Here is a 15,379-nt window from a genome sequence, read left to right on the forward strand (position 1 = left end):
CCCACTGAGCTACTCCAGCATTTCGTGTCTATCTTCAGTGTAAACCAGCACCCGCAGTTCTTACTTACACAAGTTGATGGGCATGTGAGAGAGAATTGGTCACAGAAAACCAAGTGAGTGAATGGGATTGATTAGGTTTATACTGAGACCTGACATGAATTCAATAGATAATTCTGTTCTATCAAAATATGGAAGAGGTAGCAACCATCCAGAAATTATAGTTTACATGGTGACAATGAAATTAATCCATTGATTTTAATAAAGGATAAAGATACAGGTTTAGGTGCAGACCTCCCAACATTTGATTTTACAAATTCAGAATTTTGATGTCCAAAATTCAGAATTTTACATTAGAATTCATAAATATGGCGCGTAATGCAACTTTTCAGCAAAGAAAAGTATGCACACCAAATGCACGTACGCATTCTTGGACTACATGTACAATGTCAGGCCGATCACGAGTATATTCTGCTATTTATAGAAACGTTATTGAACAGAAATACTTTTTACAACAAAGAAAATTTTGTTTTGTTTTGTTTTCTCTATTTTGCTTTTTCCTTACACAAAATGTATGACTAAGTTATGAAGAAAGAGTTTCATTTAAAACTGCACATACCTAATTTCATTGAAGACATATTTGCTCCAGTGGTCTTCAACAGCAAATCACAACAGTCCATGCCCCACCACCCCCCCCCCCCACCCCCACTCCCGACTCCCCCCTACTCCTCTCCCCCCGACCTCCCACTCCCGCCTCCCCCCTACTCCCCTCCCCTCCACACCTTTTCCCCCCACCTCCATTCCCCCTCTCCCCCCACCCCATCCGCCCCCCTCCACTCCCCCCTCCCTTCCTCCAACCCCCTGATCCCCACTCCCCCCTCCCCATCCACTCAACATCAACGGGCCTCGCGCTACGCAGCGGCTAGGCGAGACCGGGCCAGTGGCGAGGCGAGTCGGGGCCATCGGCTAGGCGAGCGAGAGGCAAGCAGCGAGGCATGTGTTTTGCGGAAAAATGTGAGGAGAAATCGGAATGGCGGAAATGAAATAAGAAAGCGGAAACTTTCCGCCAAATTCGGAAGGATTGGGAGGTCTGCAGATGTGTTTTTTGATCAAAAAGTCAAAGCATCATGGAGAATTTTCCTTAATTTCATTTCACATCATAGTTAAACAGGAGAGAGACATGTCCATTGAGTCCACACCGGCCAGCAATCCCATTTTACTCTGTGCAGTCTCATCAACTATGTTCAGATTCTATCTTTACCTGTGCACTGGAAGCAATTTACACTGAAAACCTGCATATCTTTGGGATGTTGAAAGAAACCAGAGCAAATCCATGGAGTCAGAGGGGAGAATTTTCAAACTCCACATAGACAGCACCTGAGTCACTAGCGCTGGGAGGTAGTAGCTCCACCAGCTGCACTGTCTCTCCAATGTAAACGTGAAGCAGTTGTTTCAAATTTCAGAGATGACAACATTTAAGGAATTGTTTTTTTTTTTAGCCTGCCCCAATTGGATCACCATTAAATTGGAGGATAATTAATCCATGATGTGAACCTACGGTCTCTGAAGCTGCCACCTTAGGTGCATAATTTCTCACCTCCAGGATGCAGCCTAACACAATTTTCGGATCAGTGCCTTATTGACCTTGGCAATGCCATCCCATGCAACTAATTCTTAGGACGGACACGTCCCACATTCCCATCACTGTCCAGTGACTGACTTTCCTCATTCCCACTATCCATGGCCTAACACTTTCCGCGTTCCCACTGTCAATGACTGACATGTTTTACATCATTATCACTGCCCAGTGACTGACACGTCCCACATTCTCATCCAACAACTGACACATTCAACAGTCACTGTCCATTAACTGACTTGTTCAACATCCCTCATTCCTCATTCCCATCACTGCCCAGTGACTGACACATCCCACGTTCCAATTACTGTCTAGTGACCAAAAACGCATACCTCCAGATTCAGGGACGGTTTCTTCCCAGCTGTTATCAGGCAACTGAATAATCCTACCACAACTAGAGAGCAGTCTTGAACTACTATCTACCTGGCTGGTTAGCTCGCAACAGAAGCTTTTCACTGTACCTTGGTACACATGACAATAAACTAAACTAAACTGACACATCCCACATTCCCAGTGACGAACACTTTTCTCATTCCTACTGTCCAATGGCTGACATGTTCCACATCCCCATCATGTGTGCATCTAAACATAATGGCCCAGACATAGTTTTCTAACTCGCTCCAGTCTTCTGTCCATGTGGGTCGAGTACAAAAGTTAGGAGCAATTTGGAGGTCAGGTGCTGCTACTTCAAACTACCCACTTTTCTGTTGGTCTCAACAATGAATCCAAGCATGGAGCAGAAATATCATGAGCTGAGCGGCCTAACATAAATTACATTTCATTCTTCAATGTTGGACGAGAGATGACTGACATGTGCAGTTTGAATAGGACAGCTAAATTTATAGGAAAAGTACACGTGGTCTTCTGTCCTTTTATTTACTCCACATTTCTAATTGATTTCTAGCATATATAAATTTTGAATTTCTTTAAAAGCTATTTCAAAAAAGAAAATTTCAATAATTTTGAGCTGTTTTAAATCAGATTGTCCTCAAATTTGTTTAAAGGTCTTTGACTTCAGTGTGCTGCCCAAAGCCAGTCATCACCGGTACCACTTTGCAAGACCACAGCATGAAGCTGCAGGACTGTAAAACGTGCGGGATTTGCATGAGCAAATCAGATGCCTCTGGATACATACAAATTCGGATCTACTATTTTCCCATCTCTCTTCGCCACTGGCATGTTAATTTCACATAATTAACACTTGAAGTTTTCCTGCAATACAATGCCAATCTAATAAAGAACTGATATCCCCAATATTCTCATTTAAAAAATATTCTTCCTTTTTTATTTTACATGTAATATTCCATCTCCTCAACGTTTAGCATCCTGAAATCCAATATTTTGAGGCTTTCAATGTGTTCCATCTTCATTTCACGCCAAAGTTAAGCCTTTAAACTCAAATGCTACTGTAACTAGGTGACCGTTAAACAACTTTGAAAAGCAAATGCAATAAGATCCTTTCTTGCAAATTCTTTTATTTTGCATAGAAAACATACAAATTAATCAATTTTGGAATCTATTTATTTCCATTTTATGCTTCCGATAGCTGCAAGTTCAGAAAATAAAATGGTTTATACCAAACCTAGTGATTGTGGAGAGGAGGACTACAACAAGTTAGAAGACATTAGTAAATTTGTACAATGGGCATATAATTAACTCATTTTAGCACAGATAAATGTGAAGCAATAAATTTCGAAAGGAAGAATACTTGAAAGGTGGGAGTCTGGGAGAGGTAGAGGATAACTTGATCTTGGAGTACAAATCTAAGTTACATTGCAGGTTAGCAAGGCCTTTGGAGGAAACAAACAAAGCAACAAGTAGGATCTATTTTCAGAGGGTTTGAATTGGAAAAAAAGGAGGTTATACTGAACTTGCATTGAACCATGGTTAGACTATACCTAATGTACTGCGATAGTTCTGGTCACCATATAATAGAAAGGATACTGGAGTTAGTGCAGAGAAGACTACGAAAGATGTGAGGGTATACATATCATTAAAGGATGAAACAAACTAAGCCCATGTTCTTGAGAAAAGTCAGCGGAGGGTGAGACTGGATCCCAGGTTCTGAAATATAAAAATACATCTGCAGAATGCAACAGTTTTTCAGTTGAATGTGGAGTTGAGTTTTAATCTCCATCCTGTGCCGAGTTAACTGTGTCAGCCGAGAAATACCAAGACAACCGTTTCAGTTTATATGCATTTGCAGAGTTCTCCGAATTAACAAAGGATTACAGAACAAAGCTTACATATACCAATATCAACTTGTGTACCGTTGATATTTCTGCTGGACCCAATTGCAATATCTGCCACATAAATATATAAATACACTTAAGTAATGAAGAGGCTTCTAAGGATGAAAAGCACAGCAGCCACACACACAGGCCTAGCAGTAAAAACCCAGTGCAAAAGGTCCCATAAGTTTGCTCACAATAATGTTCTGCCCAACATCCATTGACATGGCAGAATTTTTATTTCCATATTGATCACGTGGATAATTAACCAAATGGAAATAATAGTCTGGTATTGTAGTACATTTTGGACACAAGTTTCAGCTTATTATTTCAAGAGTACCTTATCCTTTATCTTCCTCCATGGAAGCTGCCCCACGACAAACTCCACCAACATATAAAATAAGGACCAGAGGTCATCATGTCGGCCCATTTCCTGTTTTTTAAAAAAAAGTGAAATACTGTCAGAATGTCAAAGACAGAGGGAATAACACGGTTAATTATGTAACATTTGAACTACAAGTTGAATGCTAATACAGTGGTAAATCTTTCCAAATGACTTCCTTAGCAAAATAAATATAAAGGTAGCATTCCAATCACATTAAATGCACTGAGTTTCTGTCTGTTGAAGGAGCACCATACTGCTCTTACATTGGCTGTTAAAAAGAACATTATCATTACTTTCACTGACAATTGTTAAAGTTTTGGAGAGCTGCACCTTTTCGTCTTCCACAGCAACTTACTCGCAATTTGAGTGTCTAGGCAACCATGTCACACTGTCATAGATGCATAAATGCATCATGCAACATAGAATACCCAAGGTTAACCAGTGGGACAAGCTTCATTAAGCATGCACCACAATAATTCTGTCAAACTAGAAAAATAAAATAAACTTTTTAAAGTATAGATCACCAAGTTTGGTACTCAGTTAATTTTAATTGTAACATTTAGCAACTAGCTCGTTCATCTTTATTTTGTTAATGAGCTTCCTTTTTTTTAAAGTTAAAAGAGACATTGTTATTTAGAAGTTAAAATTCTTAGCATCGATATCCTTCAGTTACTGCTTAAATCACTTAACTTGATTTGTGTTACAAAATAACCTTTGAGTACAATACAATACAATATATCTTTATTGTCATTGTACAGGGGTACAACGAGATTGGGAATGCGCCTCCCATACGATGCAATAATTTAATTAGCTAGTCAGTATTAATTTAAACAACAACAACCCAACGAGACAAATCGTAACAGTTTTAAGACAGAATAATGTGCAAGTAGATCTGTGCCGGATCACTGTGCGTTTTGACCATCCGGCTCAGCAGGACCGGTTCATAGTAGCTATGGCCCTGGGTCATAGTCTTCAACCATTTTCAATGATCAAAAAAGTTATTAATATCAGATTAATGATTTTCTGATCAAAAAAGAATTGATTTTGACCCAATAAATAAATAATGCACTAATGTTATAGTATATAATCTAAAAAAATCAAGAAAATTAGGTGTCATGCAACAATTTTTCTGCTTTCACGTGACAGTTTTGTAAACACAGAAAGAGCAGAAGGATATATTGCATCTTATCAAAAGTGAAGGACTTTATTATTCCCAGCAATCATACAAAGCTATTCACATTTTGTAAAGCAGCATCTTTAATCAGAAGTTAAAACTTTCAGCAGCAGATGATTTTGGGGATCAGATTTACTAGTACAAAAATACCAAGTAGTGAACCAATTCACAAGACAAAAAAAAGGCAAAGTGCCCGAGGAACTCAGTGGATCAGGCAGCATCTCTGGAGAACATGGATAGGTGATGAATGGTCCAAACCTGAAATGCCGTCTAACCATGTTCTCCAGAGACACTGCCTGACCTGCCAAGTTACTCCAACACTATGCAACTTTTTTGTAAACCAGCATCTGCAGTTCTTTGCTTCTACTCTCAGAAGATAAACTTGATCCAGAGTTTCAGAGAATTAAGGCACTGCAATCTTGCATGTTGATAGAATGATACTAGTTGATCTGGTGCTTGCTGTTAAGGGTTTCAATAGATATTAGCTGTGATGTTTTCTTCACATTAAATAATGTGCTATCAGTCATTCATTTAGCATATGCAATCCATATTTATGTATAGATCTCCAAATATCTGTCCAAATTCATAGTAACTTTAAGTGAGGAATTGTAAAGAAAAAACGTGCAAAATGTATAAGCAATTTAGTATTATAAAAAAGCCAATGTATTTCAAACAGAAAACTCTCTAAAGTTGACAAATACTTAGATTTCTTCATTTAGAATATTTTTGAATTCCCATTAAGGCAATTGATGCAACTAGTGAAACGCAGTTCATAACTATTGTATTTTAAAGCTTTACATTTCACTTATCTGTAAATCTGCATACATGTTACACTGATTGACATAAATACCATGATGTGGTAGAATTGTGCAAAACTTAGAAAAGAAAAAGGAAAATAATTTATTTTACTTTTCTAGCTACAAAGTTACTTTTGAAGGCTAGTGTGCCATCCACAGAACATAGAAAAGTACAGTGTGGATGACAAGGAGCTGCAGATGCTGGTTTGCAAAAAATAGACTGAGCGCGAGATTAGCTCAGAGGGTCAGGCAGCACCACTAGAGAACGTGGACAGGTGATGTTTTGGGTCTGGATCCTTCTTCAGCATTGTCCATGTGGGAGGCGGCCAGGAAGAGAGAAGAAAGCTGGATGGGAGGAGGGGCAGGACTAAGCCTGTCAGATAATAGATTGATAGGCGGATGGAGGACAAAGGACGGACACAAAAAGACAGAAGGTGTGAGACAAAAGAATTGAAAAGTTAAAATGGTTAGCAAGGATCCTTTAGGCCTTGGGCAACAAAGGACTCCTACATTAGATTCTTATTTATTGACGAAGCACCGCCTTTAACACCTTAATCCCATCCAAACTCAACTCTAAACTCCTGCACCTAGGAATCAGCATGATCTTCCACCATAAGATCCTCAACTTTCTGACCAACAATCAGGATAGGTGACAAAATCTCCTCCACAATAATTCTCAACACCGATGCCCATCAAAGATGAGTTTGCAATTCCCTACTATACTCTTTGTACACTCACAACTGTGTGGCCAAATTCAGCTCTCGCTCCATCTAGAAGTTTGCAAATGAGCCACATCACAAACAATGACAAGCCAGAGTACAGAAAGGTGATAGAGAACTTAGTAAAAATGGGTCAACCACACTGATGTGACAGCCAAGGAGGCACACCACGCCTCTACATCCTTGAACCTCATAACCTGGTGCCAAAACAACAACCTTCCCCACAATGTCAGGAAGACAAAGATTATGATTGACTTCAGGAAGCAAAGCAGTGCACACACCCTGATATATATTGACGGCGCCGAAGCAGAGATGGCTGATCCATATCACCCCAAGTACTCCCTCATCACCCCTCTCCCATCAGACAAGAGTTACAGAAGTGTGAGAATGCATACCTCCAGAATCAGCGATAGTTTCTTCCCAGCTGTTATCAGGCAACTAACTGAACCATCCTATCCTGACCTACCATCTACCTCAATGGAGACCCTTGGACTATCTTTAATCGGATTTTATCCTGCACTAAACATTATTCCCTTTATCCTGTGCTCAGTGGACGACTTGATTGTAATCACGTATAGTCTTTCTGCTGACTGGACAGTTCACAGCAAAAATGCTTTTCACTGACAATAAACTAAACTTTAAAGTATGAGAAAATTTGGCATGTCTCCAATAACTCTTACAAACTACTACATATGCACCGTCATAGCTTGTTTTTGGAGCAGCTCGGTTCAAGACTGCAAGAAATTGCAAGGGGTTGTAGATATAGCCCTGTCCATCATACAGACCAGACTGCCACCATTGACTCCATCTACATTTCACGCTGCCTCGGAAAGGCAGCCAACATATTCAAAGACTTGCCTCACCCCAGACATTCCTTCTCCCTGCTCCCTTTGGGCAGAAAGGTTCCTAGAGAGTATTTGAGGGATAAGATGTACATGCGTTTAGAAGATGGACAAGGGCTGATCAAGGACAGTCAGCATGGTTTGTATGTACGAGGTCGTATCTCACAAATCTGATTGAGTTTTTTTGAAGATGTGATCAAAAATGGTGATGAGGACAGAGCTGTAGATAATAAACATGGATTTCAGCAAGGTATTCAAACAGGTTCTGCATGGTAGGCTGCTCTGGATGGTTAGGTCGCCTGGGATCCAAGGAGAGATAGCTGAATGGATAAAAAATTAGCTGGAAGGAAGCAGAGGGTGATGGTGGAAGGTTGCTTTTCAGATGGGAGGCCTGTGACTAATGGTATGTCTCAGGGTTCAGTGCTGAGCCCATTGCTGTTATGTGTAGGAAAGAACTGCATATTCTGGTTTAAATCGAAGGTGGACACAAAATGTTTGAGTGACTCAGTGGGACAGGCAGCATCTCTGGAGAGAAGGAATGAGTGACGTTTCGAGTCGACCCGAAACATTACCCATTCCTTCTCACCAGATGCTGCCTGTCCCGCTGAGTTACTCCAGCATTTTGTGTCTAACATTGCTTTTATCATCTACTAGCCCAAGTGGACCCGTTGGGCCCAAACCTCTCCTGCATTGGTGCGGCACCCTCTCCCCCACTCCCCCCCTCCTCCTCTCCCTCCCCCTCAACCCCCCTTATCCTCCCTCCTCCCCCCCCCTCCCTAGGAGATAGATTTAAACTTTAAAATGTGAATAACTTAGAAAATATAACACTGATTTCAATGAAACCTCTTCCATTAGCACCAAAGGGACGACGGTGAGTAAGGTGGGCCTAAAATTGTCGCGTTATTGTGTACCGTTTTGGCTGTAGTTCAGGAACAAACAAACAAATGAGAGTTTTAGTATGTAGATAATGGTTTGGATGAAAACATACATGACATGATTAGCAAGTTTGCAGATGGCACTAAAGTGGGTAGTATTGTAGATAGTGAAGATGGTTGTCAAATATCGCAGCGGTATCTTGATCGGTCGGGCAGAATGGTTGATGGAATTTACTAGAGAAATGTGAGGTGTTACATTTTAAGAAGTCCAACATGGGCAGGACCTTTGCAGTGAATGGTAGGACTCTGCAGAGTGTGGTAGAGCAGAGGGATCTAGGAGTGCAGGTACATAGTTCCTTGAAAGTGGCGTGACAGGTAGATAGGGTGATCAAAAAAGCTTTCAGCACAATGGCCTTCATCGGTCAGAGTACTGAGTATAGAAGAATAAGAAAATAACTGCAGATGCTGGTACAAATCGATTTATTCACAAAATGCTGGAGTAACTCAGCAGGTCAGGCAGCATCTCGGGAGAGAAGGAATGGGTGACGTTTCGGGTCGAGACCCTTCTGTGGCCCGGTGGTATGAACGTCGACTTCTCCAACTTCAGATAGCTCCTCTGTCCCTCCCTTCCCCTCCTCCTTCCCAGATCTCCCTCTATCTTCCTGTCTCCACCTATATCCTTCCTTTGTCCCACCCCCGACATCAGTCTGAAGAAGGGTCTCGACCCGAAACGTCACCCATTCCTTCTCTCCCGAGATGCTGCCTGACTTGCTGAGTTACTCCAGCATTTTGTGAATAATACTGAGTATAGAAGTTGGGAGGTCATGTTGCAGTTATACAAGACGTTGCTGAGGCCATTAAATGTATTGTACTCAGCTTGGGTCACCAAGTTACAGGAAAGATATTGTCAAGCTGGAAAGGGTGCAGAGAAGATTTACGAGGACTTTGCCAGGACTGGAGGACCCGAGCTTTCCAAAGCCTTCACATCTGTCCTGTAATAGGGCAACTAGAACTGCACATGATGTTCCAAATGCGGCCTAACCAAAATCCTGTATCGTTGCATCATGATTTCCTGACTCTTTTATACTCAATGCCCTGATTTATGAAAGCAAACCTATCACATGCCTTCTTTACCATTCTATCTACTTGAGTTGCCACCTTCAGGGAATTATAGACTTGCACCCCAAGATCCTTCTGTACATCAATGGTGAACACCGAAATGTTCACCTCTGTACACCAAAGTGCAACACCTCACATTTGTTCGGATTAAAGTCCAGCTGCCATTTCTCCCTCTTTTCTGTAGCTGATCTATATCCCGCTGTATACTTTGACAGCAACAGCAGTGATCCCAGCACAGATCTCTGCTGAACTCCAGTGGTCATAGACCTCAAGCCTGAATATTGTACTTCCCCCACAACTCTGTCTTCTATCAGTAAACCAGTTCCAAATCTATAAAATTAAGTCACTATTAATCCCATACATTTTAATCGATGATTAATCCAGAGCAGATCAAATACAATTATAATAGATAAATAGTGTAGCTGACAGAAATCTGAAAATAAGACATTGCTGACTACGCTCGTCATTTGAAATGTTGAGTTCCGACTGCTCCAATGCGGAGCTGATGTTTCTCAAACGTTTTAAATTTCAATGGAAAAGAATAGGAGGTTGATGACAGAGGTCAGAAGGACAGTGGAATGGAGAATTAAAGTTATGGCCAAATTGAAACTCAGGGCCTTACTGGCAGACTGAGTAGGTTTGTTCTGCAATTTGGTTGTCCAAGCCAAGTTTAGCATCTCCAGTGTTGAGGAGATTATGCTGTGCTGTAAGTCCCCTGCACCAAATTGAAAGAACACTGCCTCAGAAGGCAGTAGAGGCCAATTCTCTGAATGCATTCAAGAGAGAGCTGGATATAGCTCTTAAGGATAGCGGAGTCAGGGGGTATGGGGAGAAGGCAGGAACGGGGTACTGATTGAGAATGATCAGCCATGATCACATTGAATGGCGGTGCTGGCTCGAAGGGCCGAATGGCCTCATCCTGCACCTATTGTCTATTGTCATATCAGTAATTTCAGTTTTTTTTTTTAGCATGCTGGATTTTGGGAAGAAGCAATATTAACCATTGCTGCATCTCCCAGGTTCCACGGAAGATATAATGGAAAAAGGCATTGGCATTGATAATAATGGAATACGTTAGTGTCCTGGAAGTAACAATTCCTTTCCAATGTTGAAAAATGACTGGAGTGAATGTACTTGCTGGTGGGATTGCAAAGAATAAAATGAATAAAATTTAAGTACCATTTCTTTCATTCTCTGATCGAATGATTTGTTGCTTTTGTTTCCACATTATCTTTGTCCATCTGAGGCCAATGCATACTTAACACATTACTTCATGGCCAAAATGTTTATGAAGTAGCTTGCATCCTCAAAAATGATTTTATGGAAAACATCACAGCCATTCTGTGGTGTCGCTAATCATGCCCTATTGTTCACATTGAGGATTTCATTTGTAAGAAGTTTAAATGAAAAAGTCAGATAACTACAAGTGTAAGACAGAGGCCACAAACTTGATTAATATTTGGACTACTCATCCCTCAGTTGTCCCAAAGTCAAAATGGCGGATTGTTGCAAGGAAAAGAAGTCTGCTATTCTGATCCATATGGCATACATGACTCCAGCTCCATATCAACATGATTGACATTTTCCTGAAGATGTGGAAGAATACCCCATTTTAGTTTAGTTTTTAGTTTAGTTTAGAGATATAGCGCGGAAACAGGCCCTTTGGGCCCACCGAGTCTGCGCTTATCAGCGATCCCCGCACATTAACACTGCCATACACACACCAAGGATAATATATATTTATACCAAGCCAATTAAACTACAAACCTGTACGCCTTTGGAGTGTGGGAGGAAACCGAAAATCTCGGGGAAAACCCACGCTGGTCACGGGGAGAACATATAAGCGCCATACAGATAAGCACCCGTAGTCAGGTTAACCCAGTTATTAAATACTAGTCAGGGCAATGGCCTCCACACCCCAAGAATGAATCTGGCCAGGTGTAGCGAAATATTCAGCACCCAGATAAAGGAGGCATCTTCACTGACACTCAAAAAGATCCTCTCCACCCAGTTATGGGCAATTTTGTGTAATTAGCATTCACTTTCAATTGCTTATGCTTTTAATGCACTCACAAAACAAAGAAAATAACTACCTCATTCCCTGGTATATTGTAATGTCAGAATATACACTATGCGGGATACACATGTTCTAAGGTTAGTTACAGCACCTTATCTCAGCAATCTGCCATTTGGCCAAGAATAACATCTTGGGAACAGAAACACCTCCAAGTTACATTCTATTCTGACTTGTGCACTTATCATCTTTCCCTCAGAGTAATCAAAATTGAAAAAGGTGAACATAGTTAAATTGCATGAGTTTCTTTTCATTTTCATTTGCAGCAAATACTTCAAGTTTTAGTCATTAGGGAATCGCGTTATTGATCACGGAAAGCTGCCACTATTTGTGTTCATAACTTTGTCAACAAATTTTTGTTTTGCATATATTAACCTTTCAGTAAAGCATCATTACTTACCCTGTTTTTATGTGCATTGATTGATGCATAGCGCACCGTGCCTCTGAACCCTGCCACCACCCGAGGCTGGGGGAAAAAAACAGAAAGAAAATAGAATTCATCTTTTGCAAAACTATGTTTGTTCAAGTAGAAAGTGAAAGTGACAACCAAGTACTTCTCTCAATACTGCAACAATGAACTCTGGTAGTCCCTCCATCAATGACACAGTCTCCAAATGTGCCCAATACTTGTTTCTGAATTAATCCAATAGAAGCAAATGATTTATTTCCACTCTTTCATTGTTTAATGAGCAAGCTCAGCATAATTTACGCAAATGCACTTGAACTAATCAAGCACAGATGAAAATGGTTCAAGGGACATTCAGTACGAGCCAAATTATCTGCCTTAAGAGTCTCAACTTATGTTTAAAATCAGCTTGCCGAGCGTCTATGTGGTAGATATTTTTACATTTTAACACCCAAGTTAAATCTCAATTATAGACAATAGAAAATAGGTGCAGGAGTAGGCCATTCGGCCCTTCGAGCCAGCACCACCATTCAATGTGATTATGGTTGATCATTCTCAATCAGTACCCCGTTCCTGCCTTCTCCCCATACCCCCTGACTCCGCTATCCTTAAGAGCTCTATCTAGCTCTCTCTTGAATGCATTCAGAGAATTGGCCTCCACTGCCTTCTGAGGCAGAGAATTCCACAGATTTACAACTCTGACTGAAAAGGTTTTTCCTCATCTCAGTTCTAAATGGCCTACCCCTTATTCTTAAACTGTGGCCCCTGATTCTGGACTCCCCCAACATTGGGAACATGTTTCCTGCCTCTAACATGTCCATCCCCTTAATAATCTTATATGTTTCGATAAGATCCCCTCTCATTCTTCTAAATTCCAGTGTATACAAGCCTAGTCGCTCCAGTCTTTCAACTTATGACAGTCCCGCCATTCCGGGAATTAACCTAGTAAAACCTACGCTGCACGCCCTCAATAGCAAGAATATCCTTCCTCAAATTTGGAGACCAAAACTGCACACAGTACTCCAATTAATTTTGTTTTGCAATTTAAAGGCAGTAGAGTTCTTAATTAAGCACTAAGAGACTACAGATGATGTAATCTCAAGCAAAAAAACAAACTGTTAGAGGATCTCAGTGGGCCTGGCATCTTCTGTGGAGGGAAATGGACAGACAAGGTCTTCCTTCAGAAGAAGGATCTAAGCTGGAAAAAAAGTCTGTCCTTTGTCTTCCACAGATGCTCCCTGACCTGTCGAGTTCCTCCAGCAGTTTGTTTTGCTCACAGTTCTTGGTCAATTGGATATAAAGAAACTGAGCAATCCTTCCTTGTTTACAAAAATGAAATTCCCGACCTGCAGAAGAAATGAGTGAGTGACAACTTGTTCTGAAGATTAAAAAGTGACGATGACAATTTCAGTCAACAGGAAAAGTTAAATATATATGTTAAGTTTCTCTCAGGCAGTCTCTTAGGTTTGTTTGCACTCCTGACAAGACTCATGGAACAGACACTCTGAAGGCTGTCATAGAGGATTACCAGGTAAAAGGAGAAAGATGAAAGGATTCAGACTTCCTGAAGAAATGCAAGATATCCACCTGCCCTTCCTTATAAGTCGCTGGCCTATGGCTGCTCAAAATGGATGAGGAGCATATTGGATGATATTCAGAACCAAGGCTATGCTTTGGAAGCTCAAAGAGGCCCTGTGTGAGCAGAAAATTTTACAAACCACACGCCAAACTTGTCAGGTGCAACTGTCCCATCTGTGCAAGGGTTCACAGCCCCATGTCTTCAATGGCCACCTCCAAATCCATGAAACTATAGGGGAAGCCAGTCATGTACTTAATGAAAAATCAAACATGGAAATGCTCAGCAGGTCAGGCCTCATTTGTAGGAAGAGAAATATGTTTAACATTTAAGTATCTTGTTTAAGGAGATTTTCCCAGTTCTCATGAAGAGACTTGGACCTAATCATTAACTCTTTTTCTTCCTACAGGTGCATCCTAACCCGCTGAACATTGTTAATTTTTGATACACATTGTGGATGGATTCTTAATGTATGTAATGGGCCAGACCCCACTGATCCCTAACTAGCAATTCTGTAGCATGCAGGGTGGTGCTCAGCAGGCAGCATACCGAACCTCAACATGGAGATCGGAGTAGTTCCTGCTGGTAGTATGTCGTGGCTAATATTCTTTGTATTACACTGTACTGAGCAAGAATATTGACCCAAATCATTAACTGGTTCTCTTTCCATAGACGCGGCTTGATGACTGAATCTTTCGATAATTTGTTTTCATTTCAGATTCAGCATCCAGTCTTATTTGTTTTCTTATACAACATCATTGCCAGCCAACATCTAATAATGTCATTTTTCAGCTAGATAAACAGAAATTGTAACTTATACCCTCTGTTGCTTAGTAGACAATTGAATTAAAGTTTAAAATTTGTTGCGTGCAAATGTTGCAATTCTTTGACCACATCCTTTATTTGTCAGTCCTGACTACTGCTAATGTATTCATGTTCTCAGACGGCAAAGCTGCATGAGGATTTGAATCTTGTAAAACAAAATAAAGGAAAGCAGTTCATTTTGTATGCCTGATAGGTTTGAGATGTAACACTGCAAGGGAAGTCAACTATACAAAAGTAGTCTGATCTAGGTTCCAGATAAGACTATTGACGGTAAGAATGCTTGAGACCATTTTTTTAAAACTGGGTGCATTTTTGTAGGTGTGAATAAAATCATTATTGTGTATAGAAGAGCATAATCATGGTTTTGTTTCAGTTTAGTTCAACCTTGGAGAATCAACTTAACCAGCAAAAGTACGGCATTGAAATTCTTGTCTGCTTCATCAGTCAAAAAAGTAATATCCTATCCGCCGATTCAAATCAATATTCTTCTCTTGTTTCCATTAATCTTGGCTGGCTCCAATGAAGGGTTTTTAAAGAGAGTTAATTGGACTGCATGCAAGGATAAAGTTACACAACTAGTTTAAAAAAGTGCAGATAATGCAGCAGTTTTATCAAACAGATCTCTCCATTGACTAAATATATTTTTCCTTGTACATAATGGATTCTCATAATTCATTCAATCTCTCATGTGTGTACCATATGCTTCCAGGTCCTGTCCAACAA

At 40.6% G+C, this 15,379-nt stretch overlaps 1 protein-coding gene across 2 annotated transcripts in view; it reads right to left on the reverse strand.

Moving 5' to 3' along the window:
- Positions 1-15,379, reverse strand: part of LOC144597200 (tau-tubulin kinase 2-like) — a 169,315-nt gene that overhangs the window by 68,685 nt on the left and 85,251 nt on the right. For both annotated transcript variants that reach the window (XM_078406200.1, XM_078406199.1), the window contains exons 7-8: positions 12,250-12,315; positions 4,205-4,297 (exon numbers count right to left, since the gene is read on the reverse strand). In XM_078406200.1, coding sequence (XP_078262326.1) covers positions 4,205-4,297; positions 12,250-12,315 — 159 coding nt within the window. The remainder of the gene's footprint in view (positions 1-4,204; positions 4,298-12,249; positions 12,316-15,379) is intronic.

This window comes from Rhinoraja longicauda, chromosome 10, assembly GCF_053455715.1.
Source record: "Rhinoraja longicauda isolate Sanriku21f chromosome 10, sRhiLon1.1, whole genome shotgun sequence".
Lineage (NCBI taxonomy): Eukaryota > Metazoa > Chordata > Chondrichthyes > Rajiformes > Arhynchobatidae > Rhinoraja > Rhinoraja longicauda.